Source organism: Pezoporus flaviventris, unplaced genomic scaffold (genome assembly GCF_033815535.1).
Source record: "Pezoporus flaviventris isolate CSIRO_AGI_PZ_B2104156 unplaced genomic scaffold, CSIRO_AGI_Pfla_v1 ptg000013l, whole genome shotgun sequence".
NCBI classification, from domain to species: domain Eukaryota; kingdom Metazoa; phylum Chordata; class Aves; order Psittaciformes; family Psittacidae; genus Pezoporus; species Pezoporus flaviventris.
The window spans coordinates 35,477,022-35,496,752 of NW_026892561.1; the positions used below are offsets into that span (position 1 = coordinate 35,477,022).

At 41.8% G+C, this 19,731-nt stretch overlaps 3 protein-coding genes across 19 annotated transcripts in view; 2 read left to right on the forward strand and 1 right to left on the reverse strand.

Annotated features, from left to right (window-relative positions):
* Positions 1-19,731, reverse strand: part of MED12L (mediator complex subunit 12L) — a 154,561-nt gene that overhangs the window by 41,872 nt on the left and 92,958 nt on the right. For all 17 annotated transcript variants that reach the window (XR_009743214.1, XR_009743218.1, XR_009743217.1 and 14 more), the window contains 5 exons: positions 4,534-4,681; positions 3,815-3,933; positions 2,490-2,633; positions 1,831-1,994; positions 1,311-1,442 (listed from right to left, as the gene is read on the reverse strand). Coding sequence is in view for 10 of the 17 variants with exons in the window: in XM_061452722.1 (XP_061308706.1) it covers positions 1,311-1,442; positions 1,831-1,994; positions 2,490-2,633; positions 3,815-3,933; positions 4,534-4,681 (707 nt within the window). In the remaining 7 variants the exon portion in view is untranslated. The remainder of the gene's footprint in view (positions 1-1,310; positions 1,443-1,830; positions 1,995-2,489; positions 2,634-3,814; positions 3,934-4,533; positions 4,682-19,731) is intronic.
* On the forward strand, positions 7,590-8,609 carry LOC133268913 (P2Y purinoceptor 12-like). The gene has a single exon (XM_061452756.1). It carries the CDS (start codon positions 7,590-7,592, stop codon positions 8,607-8,609), a length of 1,020 nt encoding a protein of 339 aa, XP_061308740.1.
* Positions 11,242-13,080, forward strand: LOC133268911 (P2Y purinoceptor 13-like). The gene is made up of 2 exons (XM_061452753.1): positions 11,242-11,390; positions 11,909-13,080. The coding sequence occupies exons 1-2, from the start codon at positions 11,242-11,244 to the stop codon at positions 12,951-12,953; spliced, it is 1,194 nt and encodes a 397-aa protein (XP_061308737.1). The 3' UTR covers positions 12,954-13,080.

The following is a 19,731-nucleotide window of genomic DNA, read 5'->3' on the forward strand; positions in this document are numbered from 1 at the left end:
GAAGCCATTTGCAAAGCACAGCAATATACAGAAGGTAAGTCTCTAATTTTAAACATTTAAGAACTGTAATTTATTGTTGCTTCAAACTGACTTAAGAGAAACAGCTGGACTTAGTGTGCTGAAATGGGGCAAACAAAGCTGCCATGTACAGACAACCGTTCTGGGGTTTGTTTCAATAGTAGCAAGGAAACCAAGAAGAAAACAAGTGTAATGCTACTACCTTATATATAGCTGTTTAAAAAATGCATACATAAAATTTATTGCCAGTTTCCAGAGAATTTCTAACTCCATTTATCAGAAAAAAGTGGCTTCAAATCAAGTGCTGTATATCATATATATAATATATGATTTAATACCTTAAATATCTTTATATTACTAGATGATGCTTTGGTTAGGATTATTTTTTTTGTTGTTGTATTACTGAACTTTAGGTTTTAGTCAGAAAAATGACTATACAGCTAAGACACTTCTGTAGCTCTACATTTCATATTTCTTTTCCCTAGCCTTTCTCATATTAAATGCTACAGTTCCCATGTGTTTGTAAACCTATTAAAATATTAAGGTTATTACTGAGAACTCTTTTCCTGCTCCCTATGAAACCACAAATCTGAAATATGCAAAACAAAACTGGGTACGTAAACTAGGAGGGGAAACAGTAACTGAAGTGGTTTGCAAACTTCACAAGATACATATTTACATATGAAAGCTTTCCACCCCCCTTTAAAGAGTAAGAGCCAAAAAAAAAATAAAAAAAATCATATGGATACCTAAAACATTTTTTTTAATATAAAAAAAATCAAGGAACAGAGATTTCAGCATAAAACTTCACAAACTCAAACATGTTTGTGCCTCTCCCCACATCAAAAGAAATATTTAATAGAATATTACAGCTGCGTCAGCTAAGATTTTGTTATTTTTCTTTCCGGTGTTGTCTGCATTACAGCCAATTGGCTGATGCATTATAGGAACTGAATCAGTCACACCATAATCTGTGAAAGCAAAGGTGTATGTGGAAGGGTCCAGTGCTGCGTGGCGCAGATGCCTCAGCAGCTCGATGCCAATGGTCCCTGCATCCCTTGCCTGCTTGCCCCGTGGCCTGCTTGCCACTTGCAAAGCAACCTTTTGAGCTCACCCCTGCGCTGTACAGAGGGCTCAGCCTCTGCACCTCCGCAGCACATACCCACACAGCACGAGGGCTTCGCAGACTCAGGACCACACGCTGTGCTGCTATGCTGGCACAGGCCAGAGAATTGCAGCCCACATTAGTCTACAGGCTAGGCAGTGGTGAGAAAAATCCCATTACCACCCACCTGAAGAGGTCTCCAAACTTGCTTCTCAGGTGACTACAGGACACATACAGATCATAGAGGTAAGCTAGAATACACCTTTCTGGGGAAGAGCACTCTGAGGGATTAACAACGTGCTTTACCACCCCGCACAACCTGCGAAAACAAAAGCATCCTTAGCTTGCTCCAATACACCTTAGAAGTGCATCTCATATTTTTATGTAACATATAAACCTCACCATTATCTAGGTAGCATGATGACAGCACTTAACACTCAGGGAGCCCAGGGCAGAATGGGAGGAGCAGAAAGGAAATCAAGATGCAATTTCCCCCTTTTCCTGGGTCACCAAGCGTGCAGGTCCCACCAGCCCCCAGCGGTGGGGAGCAGGCTGTGGAGGTGAGCCATCCACTCTGCTCACCTGGGCTCACTTACAGCCTTCCAACAGCACTGTGATAGCTGGTCTCACTACCTCAGCCTAAACACACTTTTTGCTTAAGAGAGAATACCAAAAATATATGCTGGAAAACTGTAGCTGCCACAAACCCTTCGAAGACTTGTGCAGTTTGCTCTGAGTTGAGGATGAGGCAGGCATGGTAACGCCGCAGAACAGCAACAATGCAGACGCACAGCCCTGTCGTGTAACTTCCTGCCAGGCTGGATGACTTCAGCAGCAGCTCTGCCTCCACAACACTCAGCTCATTCAACAGCTGAAAAAACATACACAAAAACAATGAAACAAAAATAATTTTCAAGTTAAATACATAAAATGAGTGCAAAAAAAACCCACCAAAACCAAAACCAAACCATACATTAAGGAAAAACTATACGGCAAACAAAAATGAAATTTTTGTCTTACTACAGGACAAGGGAAAGAAGGAGCAAAATAAGCTGTTCAAGTCTAAAACACATCCCCAGAACTGCTCTTCAGAAATATGTTGTCTGGAGTGAAGCCCATCCTAAAATACTCCAGAACTGTATTAATTTTGAAAGATTTTTAAAAAAAAAACAACATTACATGGTCAAAGTAAGACAGAAGGGGAAGTATCTGGCATTCCATTTCAGAGGTCAGGAAACTGAAACAGATCAAAGTGCATGGCAGCAAATCAGAATTTGCAGTCCAGCTTGGTTTTTTTATGGTTTTACAGAAAACGTATCACAGCTTTATCCTGGCATAACCCCCCCTAAAAATGAACTCTGATTACCTGTATTGCAAAGTCTATAAGTCCATTGATATTCAGTGCTGGCTCCATGAGATCAAAGATGAGCTGTATATGGTGAGCCAAGGGAAGATGATATGATGTTCCTGAGGCAAAACTTGTTATCTGTTCGAGAACATTACTGGAGATCTGTGAAAATGAATGTTGAAAAGCCATACAGTGACTGAGGGCTTCTCAGACATACTAGTGCTCCCAAAGTCCTATTTTATAAGTGGTAATAGCAAATGACAGCCTTTTGCAGATAACAGCACTAACAAATCACACCTGAGTACATCCATTACTCTGCTATCTTCCAAGTCCATCACATTGCTGTTTTATCTGCAAAACTGACAACACAAAAAATGCTGTTCTGCTGCTTTACAGATGGGAGTCAAACTTTTCTTAACATCTACGGTACTGATTCCTATTCTGTGCTGTATCTTGCTTTAAAGAAGAGGTAAAATCTTTTTTCTTTTCATGTTACTGCATTCTGGTTTTTTATTGATGGTTTTCAGACAATTAATAACATGTTAACCTGCAAGCAAAACATGTACTAAATTAATTCCAAAGACCACAGCCAAAGCTGCTTCATAAATTAAGTATCAAAAGTGTATGTCTTTTACTCTGTTTCTAATGTTAGCCTTAACTTCTAATGTTAAGCTATACTTAAACACAGGAACACCTGACAAAGCGATAAAATCCTATGCGGACACATTTGCCCACTTACGTGTCCTAATAGAAACCAGGAAAACTAGGCTTGCCATTTAAAACTAATTACTTATGTGCTCCAGTCAGCCCCTGATACAGCTTTTTAACAGTAAATTCTAATAAATAATTCTAATATCCAGAAAAAAACAAACCGTATTACCCACCAGCTTCTCTAAGAGACATAGTTTGTTGCACAAAAACACAGAAGAGTTTGCTGCCCTTCATGAACATCTATACGGTAATGTAACCTTGCACACATGCAAGAGATTGGGTAATGAGTATCTAATTTAGCAGCAATCCCTAAACAATGCTATTAATGGAAATTTATGCAAAATTTGTCACAAATCTTTCATTAAAAAATCATAAAATCCATAATAATCCAGAAAGCTTCTTGCAAACAAACCAACCAGCCACCCCCCTGCCAACAGACAAACCAAACCCCCAAGTATCTACTGAAGAAGGGATTTCAGAATGCCAAGGCAGCATTCTTCTTCTTGCCTTTGAAGAAGCAGTGCACTGAAAATTCTTGGTATGTACAAAACACTTCTAAAAGCCTAGATTTGCTTCCTATTTGATATCTCTACAGCAGAATGTAAAAGGCTACGATTTTATATAGGCAATACCTGAGATGTCACCTGATGTTGATCAAAATAGGACAGCTGCTGTAGTTTTGTGAACACAGTCTCTAGGGTTGGAAATGCTTCTTGTCTGGTCTTCCTGGCTTTCTGCCCTTCATCCCCAACTTAACAGACACAAAGTTATTTTGGTCATTTTATATTTAATGGATCCCTAGTAGCTTTTTGCATTATCACTGATTTAAAAGACAATAAAAATCTTCCTAAGCATTACTCAGGACTACATAAACTCTTATTTGCCCCAGTTTTCCGTTATATCTGGGACAAATATGGGCCACAGCATGTAACAATATCAAAGCTACTTTGAGGTTATTCCAATGCAAAAAAAAAGCAACACCCAAGAAAAACTGAAAAACAGTCACACAAGTTTTACCAGGAGGGTAAGGAATATGCACTCCTCACTGGCCAGGATCTCCTATTTCAGGCCTTAGCTTAACACAAACATTTACAGTCAAGTTGCTATAATGAAAAATAGGGATTTCTCGCCACATCAACCCTTCGGCGTCCTGGTGCAGCCATACATAAGGCCACCAGAATGCACCACCTTGTGCTACAGGACTCGGGTCAGTACTGCAACCCGTCACCGTGAAGGGGATGAAAGCCAAATTACATGACCAACATTCATGGCTCCAGACAACTTGCTGAGCACCTTACAGCTCCCACAATCTTCACTACAGGCTACCACACAGCAGCATTAAAGCATTTACCACCCATTTCAGTAGTACTCTTCTTATTCAGAATTTTGAGGATGTCTTTGGTAATCTTCTTCAGCTGATGCCTTGCTTCATCACGCTCCTTACCAACGCCATAAAGGAGAGTCATGCGCTGGTTACACTCATGACTTGAAGATTCATCCTGAAAAGATCAAATACAAGTGACATAGAATCATCTCTTTTCTTTTTATTGTCATCTTCTGTAGAAACCCAACCGGAGCAGCTCAGGCTGTGATAAACAATAATCAACTCTTCAGCAAAAAAAGCATCTCCTGTGGTTACCAGTGTGGATGAAACTCTGCCTAGTGAAATGATTAAAGAATAGGGGAAAAAACACGGGAAAAAACGCAATTTGATATTATGAATTATGTTTGCACCTCTAAGGACAGAGTCAGAGGATGCATATGGTGACTTTCTTAACTGTTCCTGGATTGATATTCAGTAGCAGATTAGTAAATAGAAAACAGATGCCTAGAAACTGTGACATTTCTCTTATTATGTGCAAGCCTCTTGAAAAAGTCTGCAGCACAACTCCTTAAATTCTGGTTTGCACATCCCAAACAAAAAAGAATTTGTATGGTTTATTTAAATTGGAACTAGTTATATTTAGTCTTTTAATGAGATGTGTCATATAATGTTGACACACTGCATATAACTTACAGACTTGGAGCACTGTTCTGCAAGTCATGCAAGATACAATTATTTAGTTATCCAAACTAAGCAATCAATACCTCTTTCAACTACTTAAATTCTTCTAAGAAATTAAGCTGTGTACAGAAACAATACTAAAGAACCACAAAGCAAAAAACAGAGCAGAGGGGAGTACACTCAGAAAAGTTGCAGAGTCCTACAAAATACAGGCTCTCTTAAAAACAGTGACTCCATTAGCAGGCCAAAAGCAGGAAGTCAGCAGCTAATTCTTTTTTAAAGTTCTGTTTCTCCCTCTCTTCTAGAGAGAACAAAAGCAGAAGCACCAAAAGCGTCACCTGGACTTTGCAGCTGTCTCTGGCTAAGAAGTCAGTTCACAGCCAGAGGAAGGTCTAAGTCTCAGAGCTGGGATGCACAGTGGCTCCTCCAGCTGCCCCTTGCTCCAAGGGATGGACACATGAACGCTCCTGCCTGCTCACAGGGGGAAGAGCTAGAGGAACTGTGAACAACTCTGCCAACAACACTAGCTTCCCATCACGGAAACACCCAAGTGTTTCATCGCTCCTCCACAACACACTACGGTAACCTTCTCCTTTATTTTGGGGTGGGTGGCAGGTGTCTGATTTTGCATGCGAAGGGAATACTCATTTTATTAGGATTAGAGTTGGAAGCTGAATCTATTACGAGCTTCAAAGCATAAACCAATTTATTTCTATCTTATAGACAGAAATAAAACTTTGCAGCTCTGTAAGGATTATGTCAGGGACGTCTGGGCATCACCTGAGAAAGCATCAGCTTCCCTGAGTGCCTTATTTTTACAAAGGCAGAGTTAAACAGAAATAGAGCAATTTTATGTGCACCTACACATCTGAAAGTTGCTCCTTTTGAAACACAGCCTTTACTGATTCAACACCCCTGCCTGGCTTTCCCAGGCATCCAGTTTGGATCAGACCTGATCTGACCAAGATTTTTGGACTAAGAGCATCAGTTTTCAGCCCAGCCACTGGCACCAGCGCTGCAGACATCCAGCACATAGTGGCTGTGTGTGACAGGCCAGACGACGTACTCGGGTTCGTGGTAAGGGTGGGCTCGGAGGGGCACATCACTATGCAGAGGCTCAGCGGCAGCTTCACAAAGGTGCTCACTGCAGAGCATGGGATGCTGCACATCCTGCATGGTGGCTCAAGGCAGTGAAGTTTTAAATTCACTTGCAACACAGCACAGGTAAAGCAATTGATTTAGGAAAAGGACAGGATAAACTGCCAAACTAGGAGTAATGGTATACACGAATACCCACATAAATAAAGCTACAAATAACTTCAGATTTTGCTGGCAAAAGCGTAATCTCTGAAGTAACAGATACCATTAGCTGTCCAAGTGCCAATATGTATGGTTGAAGAACAGGTATTCCTCTTTCACTTTCTTCCCCTTGAAAGCAACAAAAATTGACTCTGTGGGATGCCACATCCATCCTTTGAGCACCCAGGTGAAATGGCAGCAGCCCACAAGCAGCTATTCCTAGGGTCTGAGCAGGGGCAGGAAGGGGAAGGCAGAGATTTGCTTCAAAGACAACCAAAAGAAAGGCTGAAATAACACTACCAGGAGAAAGAGTCCAGCCATACAGAAACATAATAAAAGAGGTATTCAATTCCTTTTACTTCAGTCCAGCACTGCTATATATGCAGTCAAAATGAGTTTAAATGCTTCCCTTTTCCACACTGAGGAAGACGAGGGAAGGGGTATTTCTCCCTGGGTGTAGATGGGCAGTTTGGATGATGGGTGTCATACAACTGAAACTGCAGCCTGGACATCCTGTGTGCAGCACCACGGCCTTGCCACCAGCAGTGTGCACTGCAGTGTGCCCGCACCACACAGACCCACATACCATGGCCCTCACCAGCTCCTCACCAGCTGTAATGCCAGCACCAGGGCCATGGGAACCGGGACATCTATGGCAGAGTCCCCAGATCTGGACAGCACCCAGCAAGAGCTGTGCTGTCACCTACACACACCATGGGACAGGAGGCATGATGCTGGCTGCACCACCAGGCCAGGCGCTTGCCCACCCCTGCAGGCAAGTCTTAGGAAAGCCGCGTGGGAAGCTCACAAGGTCAGGATGGAAGCTCAGGAGATCAGGATGGAAGGTCACCTTAGCATTTCAGTCTCAGAAGATCAAACCAGATCACCTTACAAACATGGCTACATCTAGTGCTCTTCTCCTGTAGAAACCTGACATGCTCAGTGGAATAAAACACAATTACAGCAGTCAAAATCCCCACAAAACATTCACAACACAGAAATTAAAACTAGACTAAAAAAGGTTGAAGTTTTATGACAACTATAACTCAAAAATCAATTATCTTTTTTGTTTTTACAGGAAAGGGTGGATAGACGAAGTGCAAATGAAAGTCATAACCAACTTCAGCTACCCTAGAAACAACAGCAACTGCACCAGCGATAACAGAATCAGTCAAGTCATTTTTCCTTTGCTTTATACAGTTCTGTTCCTGGTGGGTATCACAATGAATGGCCTGGCAATGTGGGTCTTTTTTAAAATATCCAGTAAATCCAATTTCATCATCTTCCTCAAGAACACTGTCATTTCTGACTTCCTTATGATCTTGACTTTTCCATTTAAAATCCTTAGCGATGCAAAACTGGTATCATGGGTACTGAGAGGATTTGTGTGCCAGGTCACCCAGGTTGTATTTTACTTTACCATGTACATTAGCATTTCATTTCTTGGTCTGATAACTATTGATCGCTACCAGAAAGCTGCTTCACCATTCAGAACATCAACACCAAGGAGCCTCTTAGGGACAAAGATCCTTTCCACAGCAATATGGATATCAATGTTTGCTCTTTCATTACCCAACATGATTCTAACAAACAAGAAGCAAACACCTAAGAACGTAAAAAAGTGTGCTCTCTTGAAATCAGAGTTTGGCTTAGTCTGGCATGAAATCGTAAACTACATCTGTCAACTTATCTTCTGGATTAATTTAGCAGTTATAGTTGTATGCTACATACTCATAAGTAAAGAACTCTACAAATCCTACAAAAGGACAAGATCCACAGGAAAGGCATCCAAAAAGACTGTAAATCTGAAAGTTTTCATCATTATCACAGTGTTTTTTATTTGCTTTGTGCCATTTCACTTTACTAGAATCCCCTACACACTGAGCCAAACAAGAGATGTTTTTGAATGCTCTGCTCAGAACACCTTGTTTTACTTGAAAGAGAGCACACTGTGGCTGACATCACTAAATGCTTGCCTAGACCCATTCATATACTTTTTCCTTTGCAAATCATTTAGAAAGTCTTTGCTTGACATGCTGTGCAAGCACACAGCATTGTCAGAACTCAGAGCACAGATGAAGGAGCAGAACGAAGGAGATGACACAGATGAAACACCACTCTAGAGCTACCATGTTCCTTCTTGGCCACATATGTCTACTGGTAGGTAGAAGCAGAACTGCTCCAGCAAAGAGTATCTAGAATTTCACTGACTTCTTTAGAAACTGTCCTGCAAACGAAGCACAAACACCCTGGAACCAACATCCCTTGTTGAAAAAATTGTGAGACTAGAAAACTTCAACCACCCAATCACAACTTCCATGTTTGTAAGAATTGCTGGGAGGAAGTCTGAACTTACAGTTGGAGCTGTAAGGAAAAAAATTAAAACAGAGTCATGAAATGTTACAGATGAGATTATGTACTGCAAAGATTTTGTAGAAAGAGTTGTCCGTGACAAGGCAAGATCTGGGAAATGCAAATAAAATACACAGTAAATGTGATTCTTAAATATAGGGACTTGTCACCTTGCACGCAACTGGCAAACAGAAATATACGACATAGGTATATAAATCATTAATCTGTGCACATTTAGGGTAACAGAATAACATTTTGCTTATCTCATTATATTATTGCAATTCTTAAATTCATTGACCAATAATTAACAGTTGTATGTCACAGGATATTATTTCATAATCAGGCTTATCTTGATGCCTTATCTTCATATACTTCAATTAAATAAATAAACAAAAATGTACACTTTTATGGAGAACACTATATTATATTAGAAAATACACAAAGATTCAATTTAGAGCATAGGGAAAGACAGACTCAAGGGAAAATGCTTGCTGATTATTGAGGGCAGGTTTTTTGCACTATACAAAAGTTTTAACAATGTCCCCTTTTTCATTTAGAAGAAATTTAAAAAAATGCATAACATTTTCAGGTATCAAAACCACCATACATGAAAAAGATCCTAGGCTACCATAATCAATTATGGTACATTTATCATCCCTGCAAAACAGCTGCAATCCAGAAAAGCGTTTCACCATCATGCAAGAGCTCAATTCTGCCAAAAGTCATTGCTTGTCTACCCTTCTCTGGCACTTTCTGTGCCTGGCAGGGCATCGGGCATTTTTATGACTGATAAATAATTTCCTAAAAGGTTAAAAGACAGTTCACTAACTTTAGCAACTTACTTAGTTTGTAACCTGCCCGGGTGAATTAAATAAAATTTTACAAAATTTAAATAAATTTTACGAAGCATTTAGTACACTGCTTATATTGACAGACACACCAACACGTATTACAATCAGTAACTGGAAGGGCACTGGTATTTCCATAGAACCACTGCTGCGGGTGACTGATGCGCGCTCCGCGGCCAGCCCCCTGGGGCCCAGGACCAACCAGCTCTAGCTGGTGCACAGAAAACTAGTGCAAGATGCCGCACTTCAACCCAACACTGATTTCCCACCTTTTTTTTTTTTTTTTTTGCCTACAGAGGGAGAAAGGGTGGCAGCTGCATTTCCTGGTCAGACTTGCTGTCAGACAACAGGTATAGCACAGCTCTCTGTGCACCACTCAGTAGTCGCTGACAGGATACATGGAGGCACTTAGCACCTGCCTCTTACTGCTGCGAACAGTGTGTGGAGGTCAGTTTAGAAGAAAACATGCAAGGTGCTGCTGTGTACATCAGTCCTGGGGTATTACAATGGCCCACCTCAGCTTTATCTAGTCCTTGATGAATGACAGAAAGTCAGGTCAGGCAGTTTGGGACACCACTGTTGACAGTAGTGAAGGTGACCTTCATGCTGGTCATCCTCAAGGCTCTTTGCTCTCTGCCAGCCATTTAACACCGACATCAGCATGCAGACCTACATTAATCAAAACGTAGCTACTAATGCACCAGCTTGCTGTCAATACAGCTGCAGCTTGAGAACTTCAAAAGCAAACTATGCCTGCCCACAAGGACGGCTTGGATGTGAGCCATTCCCCACACAGTGGCTAGGAGCCAGAATCCTAAGTCACATAAGTCAACAGGAAAAATACAAGACAAATCACATGAACCAGTTAAACTTACACAAAAGGTTCTGTTTACAGAGCAATCCACTAGATTCCAACATTATACATAACAAACACATCATAAATACAAGCAGTGGCAGCAGCCTCTGCCAGAACCAGAAGGCATCTGTAACCAGCATGCTGCATCACCTGGACACACTGATGCCAAAAGAAACCAGAAATCCCATTCAGATGATCAAAAGTCAACCTTAGACTCATGTGTCAATATTAACAGGCTGCCGAGAGAGCATACAGTTCCTGAACATGTGCACATGACTCTGTAGATGAGACCAGTGTAAAGGTGTATAATCCAGTATAAGGGTGGCTCAGAGCAGCCTTTCTAGTCATGCGTCTGTGTGTCCAGAACAGGGGAATTCACACACACAAACAAAAACTCAGAGCTATTTTTGAGGATTATCCTGGAAAACTGTCAGGAAACGCTGTGTTTGTGCATCCCACATATCTAAGACAGACGAATTGCAACAGCACAGTGTAGGTGCCATCAGGTCTGCCCCACACAAACAAAAAACCAGAAAATGTGCCTGTCTGGATGGATATGGTTGGGGGGGTTTTGTTGGGGTTTTTTTTTTTTAAGTTTTTTTAGCATAGGAGAAGGCAGTGACTTTCTGACAAAGAGCAAAAGGAAGAGAGAAAAGCAACAGCACTCAAGCAATACATGGAAATGAGGAAGGAAACAACATGCTACACCAGCAGAAAAAGTCTCATCTTTCTACACATTTCCCCATTCTTAATACTTTGCTTGAGGCTCCTGTCAGCAGAGGAACAGTGGATGAACCAGAGATAGCCAAAAACACCTCTCTGAAACAGCTGCTGCCAGGCTTGCTCAGGTATTTGTATGATCAGAGCATTCATGTGGTGTGATGGGGCACTCGGTCATTGGGCTTTCAGATGAAAAATGCTGATAATCAGCAGTGTGCACCTTATCTTGAAAATGTCATTTAAATCTCGGCTGAGAAGGTAAAAATAGTGTGTGCTTGGTAAGAAATACCAGAAGCATATTACTTCTGGGCCATAACTGTGAAATTTCTGTTTAATGTTAAAATACATTACCATGTAAAGACAAATGGGGCTTGCCCTAGGCAATCTGCTGTTATACTTTGCTATTATATTATCTTAGTTTTCCATAACGAATATATACCATTTTAACTTTTCACTAGACAACAGTTTGTAGCAACTTAAACTTAGGCAAGGATTTAGATTCTATGAACTAGAAGAGAAATTGGTCAGTCTATTTAATGCATGTTCAGGTTTTGTGCTTGTTTAAATCTGCCAGTCACTGTAAGGAACACTTAACTTTAAATACAGGATATTATGGTTTATGGTTTCTCTCTCCTTTTCACCCTAGTCTATTTCAAACCATGGGAGACTTTGCAAATGAGAGCATTGTCAGCAACTTCAGTGGAGCACCTTCCTCTGCACTGTGCCACCGAGACACCACAGTAATCCACCTGGTCTTCCCAGCACTGTATACACTCATCTTCCTGCTGGGACTCGTACTAAACAGCCTGGCTTTGGGTGCTTTCTGCCACATTCCAAGCACATCAACTTTCATTGTCTACCTGAAAAATATCTTAGTTTCTGATTTCATAATGACCCTGATGCTTCCTCTGAAAATCCTGACGGACTCTGGCCTGGGACCATGGCAACTCAAAGCCTTTGTCTGCCGCTTCTCAGCCGTAGTGTTTTATGACACCATGTATATTAGCATTGTGCTACTGGGTCTCATTGCTTTTGACAGATTTCTCAAGATTGTGCGACCTTTTGGGAAGTTCTGGGTGCAAAACCTGACCTCAGCAAAGATCCTCGCGGGTCTGGTCTGGCTCTTCTTCTTTGTTCTCTCTCTGCCTAACATGATCTTTTCAAACAAGAAAGCAACACCCCAATCTGTGAAGAAGTGTGCCTTGTTGAAGAATTACTTTGGGCTCAAATGGCATGAAGCTGTCAATTATATATGTCAATTCATCTTCTGGTCTGTTCTCATCCTCATGCTTCTATTTTATATAATTATTGCCAAAAAAGTCTATGAGTCTTATATGAAAACACAGAAGAAAGACAACAAAAGTGAACGGAGGGTCAAAGGAAAAGTATTCATCATTTTCACTGTGTTTTTCTTATGCTTTGCCCCCTTTCATTTCAGCAGGGTCCCCTATACTCTGAGTCAAACAACAACCCAAATAGACTGCCATCTGCAAAATCAGCTCTTTGTGGCAAAAGAAAGCACTCTGTGGCTGGCTGCCACGAACATCTGCATGGACCCCCTGATATATGTGTGCTTGTGCAAACCATTTGTAGAAAAGGTGTTATGCAGGAGAGTAAAGACATTTCAGAAAACAGTTCATACAAACCCTAAAACTGAACTGGACACACAAATGTCTCCTACTGAATCTTGATTCTGCAGCTTCACTTGCTATAGCCTCTGCATATTCATTTAGACTTAAAAAAATAATTTGTTTTACTTCTGCTGTAGTAAATGAAAGGGCAGTTGTACTGTAATATTAATAAAACCAGCTAAATGGATTTCCCTATTGATGCTCGCTGCTTAGCCTTAATAGGCAAAAAGCTGTCACTCAAAGTGCTGGCCCTGATCTGACAGCAATCTTCTCCCAAGCTGGCCTCTTTCCCTGACACTATCATAAGGAACCAAAGCTGTGGAAGCACAGTGAATCTTGGCTCTGCTTGCCCAGCAGCAGCAGCACTGCTGCTTTCCCACCACAGAGGTCTGTATTACCCAAAGTCACTCATGTGTCTTCACAGCCACCACCACAGCATCAATGATGCATGACACTAACAATGATCACCCTGTAGCTTTGCACTGCTCTGCTGGCCCTGCAAAGTGAACAAGAACAGAAGTTTTTCTGATTTGGTCCCTAAATCATGCCCACCGCATAGAATACAGACAAACAGTAGCTTATGAATTAAAGCACCTTCATATAACTTAAGATACAATCTACAGAATAATTCTATCTGCTTTAAACAAAAAAAAAAAAACCCTTACTTTTAACACTTAAGCTGCTTACTGACTATGGCTGCTTCTAAGGACAATTTAGCTTTATCTGAAATTCAAACCCAGAGCTATTGGCTTTGTATGTCAGTAATTCTTAGGCTAGGTGTCAGCTCAGCTGGCATGTCACAGGCCAGGGAAGAGGAAGAAGAGAGGGAAGAAGGGCACAGTCCCTCCCTTACCTCCCCACTTCTTTCACACACATAATTACTGTCCTACCACCTCCACTGTTTCACCATCCTCCCCTCCATGCCAGCAGGGACTTGAGTGGAGAATGCGGTCAGCAATCCCCCAGTCACCCCAGGGCACACTCCTTGTGGGGACCAGCAGAAGACCCAGGGCTGCTTCCCAGCATTGCAGCATTCATCCCTACCCTACTCACCAGAGGGGAGCACCCAGAAATGTCCTTTGTGGTGGCATATTCACCCTTTCCAGTCCCAATGACAGGGAAAGAGAAGGAAGCAAGCAGCACTGCCTAACCCTCCCCATCCAAAGAATCCCGCTCCACCTGGCTCACCACACCACTCTCCCTTAGCTCTTTCACAGGAAAACTCCAAATGGGCCGTGCTCCATCCAGAAGCTGCCTTCTAAACCAAAATCCTGGATTTTTTTTTTCACTATTTTAAGACATGAAAGCAATATCAACCATTTCTTGACTCCAACTCTACAAAGCACATTAAAAACGCTGTTAAATTTACCTTATCCTCAATAATGCTTTCTTGCTTCTCAGACAATGTGGTCCCGATTGCTGCCTGTCTCCTGACATACCTACTGCCTCTGCCTCACGTACTGCCCAGGTGACACAGCATTGAAGAAGGGGCTTCAGGGAGAACACCACAACTTGATTTCTTCCATCAGTCATACTGCTGGCTGTAGTGTCTGTCACCCCTTCTGCCCATACCCTGACACTCATATCCCACTGCTCTGTGACACACTGGAGCTGAGGTGTGGGAGTCCCCAGCACCTGGCTGAGGAAACACTCATGCCCCTGCTAACAAACTCCACCCCTTCCCAAGCTACTGTGCTAGCTTTATGCCTTCTCACATGTGCTAGATGCTTTGATCACCAGTCGATTTCTATTTTTAGACATTAAATATTTACAGCAGCCTAGCACAATCACACAGGTTGCTCCATGCAGCCCAATATTTCCTCAGCTGTTTTTAGATTACTGTGCATTAATTACATCTGCCTTTGGGATTCCCCAACCTCTGCCACACAGGTAGACGTATGTCTCATGTAGTAATTTCTATTCACTACATCTTCTCCAGCAGGCATGTTACATACTTTCCACTACTGTAACACCCTTTTACAACTGGAACCTGAACTAATCACCAACCAGCTTCCAGCTGGTTCGAACTTCCCTATAAAACCAACATTATATCAAAGAGCGTCTTACCTTTCAGGATTAAATGCTATTCAGGAATTAATTCCTCTCTCCCCACACACACATAGCGTTTAACAGGATTAATTTAGCTACTTTAGTAAAAATAAATATATTAAATTCTTAGCTGCTAAAATACTCACCACTTTAGCAACTGCTTAAAGAAACATAGGCATAGTCTGAAAATGTTTCTTCAAGCCTATTTACAAGCACAGCAATTAATGTAGTGACCAGAGCTAAACATCAGGAGAAGACATTGAAAACAAGCAGCAATCTTTTACCAGGGAGGTGCCCATGGAAATCTGTGTTCCTGAGCTCTGGGTGTATATAGGGAAGAATTCAGCATGAAACTTTGCAGCTCGGTCTTCCCTCTTCCAAATGAATCACACCAGCACAGCTAATACAGAGGTCCCAGGGACTCTCAGCACAAATTAACATCAAGCTCCGCATCTAGAAGTGGAACCCTGGCCCATTTTTGTGGTTATTACAGAGAGAGACAGTAACATAAGATGGGCAATATGGCAGTGATAAACTATGAAAATGCTGAAGAACAGAAAATTTATTCTACTGTGAAAGTTTCATTTTCTCATTTCTACTGCTTTTAACACTAGGCTCACTTTACGCTGTGCACAAACACATGCTGGAAGCACACACAGCGAAGTGCTAAGAGCCTGCATGTAAGGATGGGTGTAACCACAAAATGGGCTGAGTTGCTCCTTAAATAAGGGGTGTGCCAAGGCTTCCAGAGGAGTCTTAATCATCTGTTTTTCAGCTGCTGCTTCTTTGGTAGGTAAAAGGGAGGCAGAGTTATCAAAGCTGCAGCAGAGAAATGCAAGGTGAGTGAAAGGATAGGATGTCTGGTTCTTCCACTTGCAGGAAAAAAAAGAAAAGGTCCTCCAAATTCTAACATTTGGGATTTTCACTTTTTTCTGCAAGTTTTTAGATCCTTTGTTTTTCCTAGATTTAGCGCTTGTGCAAGACAGAGAAAATGCATGCAACATTCCCACCTTGTGCATACTCACTCCAGTCCATCATCACAAGGCAGCAGCTGGGCTTTTCCTTTCTGCAGCCAACTGTTCACTTTTTTGGCTTGCCTACACTCCACATAGAAGCAGCAGACAACCTAGAAACCGGAAAACTGGCACCAGGCCTTAAGCTTGTTCAGACAAATTAATCTTATTCCAAGCACCTAAGGTCCACAATTCACACAGAAACTATTGACACTTTTTCTAAACATTTTTCCAGGTTGTTGGGTTTCCAAAAGGGGAACTACAGGGTAGTAGGCAGTCGAGTTTTGTAGGAACTCAATCTTATTTGGGTACACAAAGGCTTTCATATATTATTTTGTATTTTTTACTTTCTTCTGTTTCAGAAGAAGGAGATATATTATACCTAGAAAAATAAACATATTATACCTTTACCTAATACACAAATCATCTAGCCTTCCAGATTCTGTGTTAGACTGCCTCTTCTCAGAGGCACAGGAAGCTAATTCCTGAATGCCTAAAGACAAATTCTGCACTTCATACGTGTCCCGATTCTCTGGCACAGCGACACACATCCCTCCATCACAGTTCCTTCAACCCTGAGTACTGAGAAAACTCTCATAACATACAGCAGTACTTCAATTAATTAGAAATGCAAAATAACAATTTGCATCATGAACACGAGCTGGGAAACCAAGTTGAGCAACCGAGGTATTACCCATACGATGACACGCAAACACACAAAGCCAGCAGGTCACATATGAAAACTGAAGGCACTAGAACAGGCCTAAGTCTATAGAGAGCATCACCCAGCCAAGGTGTGTAACTCTAGGTTGCTTGTCAACATCGGGTGAGGAACAATGAAATGAGCTGTTTAAAGTCAGCTCTTAATTAGTCCCTTTCAGTGAAAGCCATCAAAACAGTGATTGAAGTAAACCACCTAAGGAAAGGGGAAGGGTCAAACTCTTCCAAGACACTTCCATTAACAAAAGCACCTCCATCTTGAACATCTGCAGGTAGAATGCTGGAGGAATCCTCCCAGCGTTGCAAGCCCTGATCCTGCTACCACTTTTCTATGCTTAAAAATATGTCAATCTCATATATTATCCAGGTGGTTAATCTGCTTTAAAAATAACCCTGTAGTTCATATTGCTAAATGTGATAGTAAAGTAGTTTTAGAATGAAGCAACACCATGATTTTTGTAATAACATTGCTCAGGCTCTTATGAAATCTGAGAATTGCTCTCTAATCACCAGAACACAAAAAGGGACATCCAACCTTTAAATAATGTGAACAATAGTAAAGTTATAGGCTAGCTTTCAGCTTTTCTTTACATCAGAGCTTCACATGCCTTTTGCGCTGTTTTTACGACAAGCTCCACAGCATTTCCTTTTCATGTGTCAGCTAGTCCTGACATGCTCCAGCCTGAGAATAGCCAAACAACACGTCTTACTTAAAAGCCTGCTAGGGGATGCTAACACAGTGGCTTCTAACTCATTAAGTTTTACTGATACACCAAAATATAGAGACTTAAAAAAAAATAATGTACCACTGCACCACATTCAGAAACAAACAAATCCATTCCCATGCAGATTCTATGAATCTATTTATTAATTGACCACTCACTGTTAATACACAGACTTTGGCATGTGCACTCCATTCACAGAGTACCAACTATTAAACACATGGGTCCCTGCAGGAAATTAAGTTATATTTTTAAACATTTCAAGTTTCAATTTCTTCCCTTCTTGCCACACCACGTCCTGCAGCACTGTTTCCTACACCCCAGCCTAAGACAACACCAGCATTAGAAGTGCCTGAATAACAACAGTGCAAATCAACTGTCATGCTGTGTCTTGAGTGAAGTCCATGGGACTGAGACCAGAGCAGCGGCCATGTCTGCCAGCACCAACCCCAGGGTTGGAACTGTACCCAATGCCAGTACAGTACCCAGCCTGGGAGCACATGATCTTGTGCAAAACACAAGCCAAACGTGTAATTTTCAGATTTAAGTGTTAAAATACCGTTCATGATCAATCTGCAAATCTGCTTCCAGCCTTCAGCCCTGGCATCCAGGGGTCTGCTGTTCCTCAGAACAGTGGCAGGAGCTCATCTGACGGGCCCCCACCTGAGGGCCATGCTGCCAGGCAGTCTGCACAGAAACACTAGAAGCAAGACCAACACAGCATGAATACTTTGTTCAGTGCCCAAGCTGTGAAGTCCCTGCTCTGCTAAGGACCTCTGACACTGGAATGTGGGGCTGTCCAAATATCCCAAAGGAGGACCATCTATTACAAGACCTATCAATGGAAGAGAGGATGTTTTCTCCTGCAACTTCAGCAATGTTTCCCCAGAAAGGAGCAGCCTACAGATCATCAGTCAGGCATGTACTCCTGTCCTACATAGGCTCCACCTAGAACAGAGAACTGGACCACCACAAGCAAGGTTAAGGTGGCAAACAACTGAAAGACACAGAGGGGGTGAACCAGCGACTGGAAGGAAAAACAGAAGGCACCACTGGTCTAGAAGCAGGACAAGCAGTTGGGAAGGGAACAAAGCACCAGCAGCTGCTAAACACTGGAACACAAGGGACAGCTGAAAGAGGGTGAAATGGTGGCTGGCACACATTGGTTTACATAGCAATGTGCAAGGTCTAAGAGAGGCAGAGACCTTGTCAAGCCTCCTCTCCCTTACTGCAGAAAAAGCCTTCTCCATCCTCAAGTGATGCAACGTGTGTACTCCAGCACATGTGCAACAGGGATCCTCTCTTAATGTCAGAACATGCAGCTCCTGAGATCAGTTTGGCAGCTTCTAGTAATAAAGCTGAAAACATAAGAGAGACGTATAACACGTGTTCCTGCTGCCTCCATTTAACATTATCTGTTTTGCCTTGCAAAAGTTGGTCTTCAAAGATGAGCCATGTCAGAAGTCTCCTATGATCAGGGACTGTACCTGCTTCAAGGCAGAGGTCCTGAGGCAAGTGGGAATTTTACAGTCTGCCCACTACCTGAAATGCGGAAATTAGTAGCGAGCTTCCCTGGATGCACAGCCAGGGGAAGCTGTTCACCACTACAGAGAGGCAGCTGGTTAGGTCCAGCTCCTGCTCCCAGTCCTCACAGGGCTCCAGTGGCTGTCAAGGCACTGATGCAGAAGGCTGTCCAGTCTCAGAAGAGAGTGGCTGGGAACCCAGCTCCTCAGATCTTTGATAAAAAAGAACGAAACATGTATGAAGAAAGTCCAGGCAGAAAAGAACGATCTGAGAAAAGTGATTTGGCAGCCATTGCTTTTGTAGCATTACGATTGTTTTTTCTCCTGAAGACCTAATGAGGGAGATACATATATTTGCTTTCTTTTTAAGAAGGTGGCAGAAATGAGAAATTAACCACTCATTCCTCTACTGACACAAAGCAAAATTTTGTCTTGATGTAACTACTGCCATGATTATTTAAATGCTCTTTAGACAGTGAATTATCATACTCTAAATGTGCGTACACCCAGGACCACTGACAGGATGACTGCCAGAGTCAGTGAACTCAAAGAGTCTTAAAGAACACTATGTCAATAAAAAGCATGCATTAAACAGACAGTAGAGTAATTTTAGCTGAAATGTTTAGTTACAGACTTAACACTTTGCTTTCATCCTACATGCTATTTAAAAGAGGATCTATTCAAAGCACAACATTAAAGGTGTCTAAATATAGTCATATTAATAATTGACATAATCTCAATTAGCAGATATTTGCATCTATCCAGCACAAGATTTTTCAGCATGACATTAAATTCACATTCATCCTGCAGA